The sequence below is a fragment of the Arachis ipaensis genome, chromosome B06 (assembly GCF_000816755.2).
Source record: "Arachis ipaensis cultivar K30076 chromosome B06, Araip1.1, whole genome shotgun sequence".
Classification (NCBI taxonomy): domain Eukaryota; kingdom Viridiplantae; phylum Streptophyta; class Magnoliopsida; order Fabales; family Fabaceae; genus Arachis; species Arachis ipaensis.
The window spans coordinates 2,452,142-2,457,294 of record NC_029790.2 but is presented as its reverse complement, the minus strand read 5'-3'; the positions used below and the strand labels follow the sequence as shown (position 1 = coordinate 2,457,294).

The 5,153-nt window shown below is 33.7% G+C and overlaps 1 protein-coding gene across 7 annotated transcripts; it reads right to left on the bottom strand.

Moving 5' to 3' along the window:
* On the bottom strand, positions 1,474-4,879 carry LOC107647868 (transcription factor bHLH7-like). Of its 7 annotated transcripts, none has more exons than XM_021103713.1 (8): positions 4,663-4,878; positions 3,734-4,112; positions 3,379-3,471; positions 3,153-3,287; positions 2,956-3,021; positions 2,528-2,593; positions 2,090-2,149; positions 1,474-1,934 (listed from the first exon to the last, which is right to left on the bottom strand). In XM_021103713.1, the coding sequence occupies exons 2-8, from the start codon at positions 4,076-4,078 to the stop codon at positions 1,737-1,739; spliced, it is 963 nt and encodes a 320-aa protein (XP_020959372.1). In that variant the 5' UTR covers positions 4,079-4,112; positions 4,663-4,878; the 3' UTR covers positions 1,474-1,736. The 7 variants fall into 7 exon arrangements, with proteins under 7 accessions (XP_020959372.1, XP_020959374.1, XP_020959375.1 ...); XM_021103715.1 differs by having other exon boundaries at positions 1,474-1,931; positions 4,663-4,877; XM_021103716.1 differs by having other exon boundaries at positions 3,162-3,287; positions 4,663-4,876.

The following is a 5,153-nucleotide window of genomic DNA, read 5'->3' as shown; positions in this document are numbered from 1 at the left end:
TACAACTCGCGGATAGTAGCGTGGCGAGTTCTATACAGGTTGTTGTACGGCGGGACGGGGTCGAATAGAGCAAAAACTGCCCCTACTCGCTCCGTTGCCACCCCTATTTGACAAGGCAAACACCTTTTTTTTAGTACACTAATTTGTTAGCTAGAGAATGAATTTTCTCAACCCCTTTTAACACTTGATAAAATTAAATAAATATGATACATGATCGTATGATTTTATTTTTTCCACTTAAAATTTATACAATAAAAAATTACCAAAAATAAAATAATGATTTAAATATTGTCTTCACGACCAAACAAATGTTCTAGTTTTACTCAAAAAATTAAATAGTGTGCGTATGTAGAAGATAGCTTATTATGAGACCGTACGTGTGTTATCTGTTCATGGAGCATGCGTTCTCAATTCTCATAATGATCAAATTGATTTTATGCGCCATCAAAGTTCCACGAATATAGAGAACGATAACCTTGTAAAAATGATTGTTATGATGAAATTGAAGGGACAGTTTCCGGAAACTTAAAAGATTGAACTGACTCAGTGACTTTGGTTCTTATAGGATAAAAGCAATGGATTCCTTGTTTGAATTGGAACACACTCCGAACAATACGGCTTTATTTTATTTTTAAAAGAAGGTTTTTTTTTTTATTGTTATCGAATTAAATTTATTCTTTTAAATGATATTTTTGATAATATGTAAGGCGGGATGTATATATAAAATCATTTTAGTGCATAGAAATTACTATTTTTTTTAAAAAACTTATTTGCTTAAAAACTCAGCTGTGTTATTTTCCCAAGTTGCTTCCAACTTTTCAATTTGGTTTGGTCGGCAATTATGGGTCAGAGCTGATTCATAGATGTGGATCTCCAGTTTTAAGGTTGACATTGATAGATGTTACTCCAAGAAAAATAGAATCTAAACTCTATTATTGGTGACATGGCTTCGGATTCTTATAGCTATATTTTGGTGAATCAACTTGGCTTTAGAGTCAAATTTGATTAAAATATCAGTAGTAGCACAAATCAAACAATAGCTTTCAAAGGGGAAAAAAAAAATCATGTCTACAACATTTCTTCGTTTCTTCCCATATTTTTGTGATTGCAATAAACTGTAGCATGAATGTCTTACTGGATAGGCATTAGTACAAGAACGGATAAGTTATTCCTTTAGATATTTAATTAATCAAATCAACCTTTTGGTATTAAAATATTCAAAAAAAAATTATGTGTACGCTAAAATTCAGTGACACCAAATCTATCACTACATATTTGTGTATATTACTAAGTATTTCTTTAGAGAATACAAGATTCGTAAGCAATACATAAAATCGAGTTAGAGATAGTACTGAGAAAGTTAGATTATGCTTTTGACATAAACCAAATATATACATGTCAATGCACATTCCAATATCTTCTTGCAGTGTAGTAATTAAAGGTTATATAGTATAGTCTATAGACAAACAGTGATTCATAGCCAAACTAAAATTTGTCAATTTCATAACACGCCAAATCTGATTAAACGTGATGATCAAACAAGAGTTTCTAAACTTTCCATATGAAACGAAAGAAGATGGCTACATTCATTTAAAAGCCATGGTTAATTGGTTTTTCCAGATAAGCTAGGCTTCAATTCAAATGATGATCATATACTAATACCTAGAGCTAGTAAGCTACTAATGTTGTCAAATTGTCTCTGATATTTACGGTGCTTGCCGGCCGGACAATCGAACTCAGACAAGTGCATTGCCGTTGCCGAAGATTTGCATGGATTGGTGCAAGTCTTGAACCAACTCCATAGGCAGCAGGACAAGACCATTGTTCTCCAGAAGCTGACTGGCAGATGCAGGATTCTCTTCAAGAAGTTTCCCCATCATCTCTTCAAGTGGTTCATTCAGCTTCTGCTGGTCAATATAATGCCCATAACCCTGCTAATCAAACAAAACAAGATATTCAGTCCGTGAATTTGGCACTCTGGAGTGGCAGATATTTGATATTTCTATGGGGCAGAATTTGGGCTAGCACATGAATTCATAATGATTTTGTGTACATTATTATCTTCTAAGGTTAAGGACAAGAAATATACCTCATGGAAAACCAGTGGTATAGCAGTTGATTCAGCTTGTAGTCTACTTCCACTTAGTTCCTGTAAGGAACATATGCTATGTTTTAATTTGCACGTTGACAAATTCAAGTTAAGTCTATATACTTGACCAAACCAGCTGTTCTGTTAGTAAACACTGCAAAATGGTCCTTTGCTTTATTTTAATTATCTCCACTTTGGTCTGATGGTATGGCCCCGATTTATTATTTTTCCTAAATGATGGATAATTCTTTCAAGGGGAAAGAAATCATTGAACCTCATTTTGTGTTCACATGCAGCCAAGGTTCTAGTTTGTTCATTGTGACATCATGTTAATGCATTTGATATGGTAGTACAATGATAATTATAAGCAAAACTGTTATATATGTATGAGACTGATTGAGGCTGAGAAAATTGAGACGATCCAGAGTTAATAGGTACCTTTAACTGAAGCTGCAAATATTTAACATGGTCGATAATGTCGTCCAGTATATAAGCTTGACTACCCTACAGATTAAAAATCAATTGTCCATAGAAATGTGATGGCATTAAGTATATATGATCAGCCAAAGTATTGCTCACAGATAAGAATGGTAAGATATTTTTGAAAGACCCGTTTTGTTTTCATGCATGCAAGAATCAAGATGTTATTACTTTCCAAGATTATCTATTCAATGTTAGGAGTATTCCGTGTTCTTAAAGCAGAACCTACCAATAAAGGATGATAGATTAATACATACCATGACAATGTTTCTGCAAATACTTGCAACACTAGAAAGAGTTTTTGTTTACATTTTTTAAATTAGTTTAAGGAGTCAAAGGGAACATCACACTGATTAATGTTGCAGTGACAACTTACTACAAATTACCTCTGCTTGATTTGGAAGCAAGTCGTGTAGTGCTTTCAGATTATCGGCAATTCGTTGCCTGCGTTGCTATGATGTAGAATTCATGGTTAATAAAGATAAATTGTGTTAAAAGTTAAAAACATTGCAATATCCAAATTTTGAATTCAGCATGTGATCTTCAAATTTGGAATGCCTGGAGAAAACTAATAGTGGCATACTTGACTTACTCGGTCACTGGCTTTCTGTCTTGCTGGTTTAGGAAGGAAACTAGGTGTGCCAGCCAATACCGATGGATCAAGCCGTGAAACATTAGGATTATCTCCAATTGCTTCTGGTGTCCATGAAGCAGGACTCTAGGACAAGATTAACAGAAATCATTATTATAAAGTTTTTCAAATGATAAAAATTATAAAATATATTATGCTGGTTAAAGCATTAACTGACCTCAGGATAGAGAGGGTGATGATGTTGAGTACTTTCAAATTGCATTGCTTCCTGCTGGACTTCACTCTCAGCAGGTCTCCAATACCCCACTTGCTGAAAACACAGAATAAACTCTTTCTTTGGGTATCATCATTCCATATTTCCATGTACATTTAAGGAAACTAGAGTACAAGTATTGTGAAATTTTTGCTCTCTAATATTACTATACAAACAACATTTATGTGAAAATCACTTCTTGTAGGAAACTTTTTCAAACGAAAATCATGTTGCCATAAAATATAACTATTCCTATTCACTCAACTTAGTTTTGCAATTGATAATCCAAATACACATTCAGTGTTGCTTACTTTCTTACCTTGCCAATGTCAACTTCATTGGAAGAATGAACTTCAGTTTTAAAGGCATAAGCTTTTCCAGGATCATTACAAAAGAAGTTCATGTTTGTTCCATTGCCATCGTTTCCAAATCCAAGAGCTGCATAATTGCTCCCAATCATATCCTCAGTCTTAGGCAGATAGTTTGAGGATTCAGTCAGATACTGAACATAGTTATGATGAGATGGTTTTGGGAGGAAACTCCATTGGCTCCCACTCCCTTCTTCAGTTGCAACAGCATCTTGCATGTTTGAATCATCCTCAGCAGCTGAACCAGTAACATGGCAACTGGTTCCTCCAGAAGTAAAGGACATTTTCGATTCCATTACAACCAAAAAATTCACCTGATTTTTATATTACCTGCAATTAAAACTATATATTGAAATGAACACAGCTTTATCATTAAATTAGGTACATAATCTAAAGTACTATAAAAGCTAAAACCATTAGTCATAAAAGTTGAACACTGTTCTTCTGCATGATTGTTCTTAAGGCTAATCACCAAATTGTACGTTGAATTAGAAAAATTAAGAACTAGGAATTTTAAAGATGAAATTTTGTGAAGGAAAATGTACTGATTTTTTGAGAAACTACTCGAACCCTTTTGACTACGATTTTGAACATTCCGGTGGCGAATTTGTAAACTCATTGCAGTTTCGAATTTTCTGTGCAAAAGTAACAAAATAAAATAATGAAAGCCAGGTCTTTAGTTTTCTGAAGGAAAAACGAGAACTTGAAACTCAATGAAAACTGTGAAAACAAATGGAGAGCGAGTTAAGTTCTGAATTACGTTTGAGCCAGAATTCAGTGAAGTAGAACTCAGAAGAAAGTAACTAGTAGCTAGCATCACATGCGGTTGATGGAGGAAAATTGATAAAAAGAAAAAAGAAGAGAATAGAAAGATGCTTACCGATTGGAATGGAAAAGTTGCAGAGAGAAAATCAGAATGAGAAGGAAGAAGAGAAGAGGGGGAAGCGTGCTCTGTTTCTGTTAAAAGCTGCCAACTATTTTGTACTGTTTATTCTCGATGGCACGATCCACTGAAATGGCGGTTCTATCCCTGTGCTTGTAACTGATTGTACCTTGCATGAAATTCATGTTCATACTAAGGGCTCTAAGACCAGTCATGCATGTTTTTAAATTTAAACATGAGTTTATATGAATAATCTTATATTAACTTTGTGATGCACCAATGCTTAAGCCCCAAGGAATCCCTTGATTTCATATTAGAATTGGCTATATCAAGTGATCATATATAGAAACCAGGAGAACTTGCTTAATTCATTGTGAAATAAGAAATATTATTGAAGGAATGGAACTTTTGTGTATATGTGTGATTTTTTTTTTGTGATTTTTTATACTATATAAAAAAATAATTTTCATTTTATTCAAAATACAATT

What these genes read in the sequence shown, in the direction of transcription:
- LOC107647868 (XM_021103713.1), bottom strand. Translation starts at nt 4,078, where the DNA reads ATGGAATCGAAAATGTCCTTTACTTCTGGAGGAACCAGTTGCCATGTT. An exon ending in ATCACCCTCTCTATCCTGAG is followed by an intron (nt 3,288 to 3,378) that starts GTCAGTTAATGC and finishes ATCTTGTCCTAG; the next exon opens with AGTCCTGCTTCATGGACACC. An exon ending in ATTTGCAGCTTCAGTTAAAG is followed by an intron (nt 2,150 to 2,527) that starts GTACCTATTAAC and finishes TGTTCCTTACAG; the next exon opens with GAACTAAGTGGAAGTAGACT.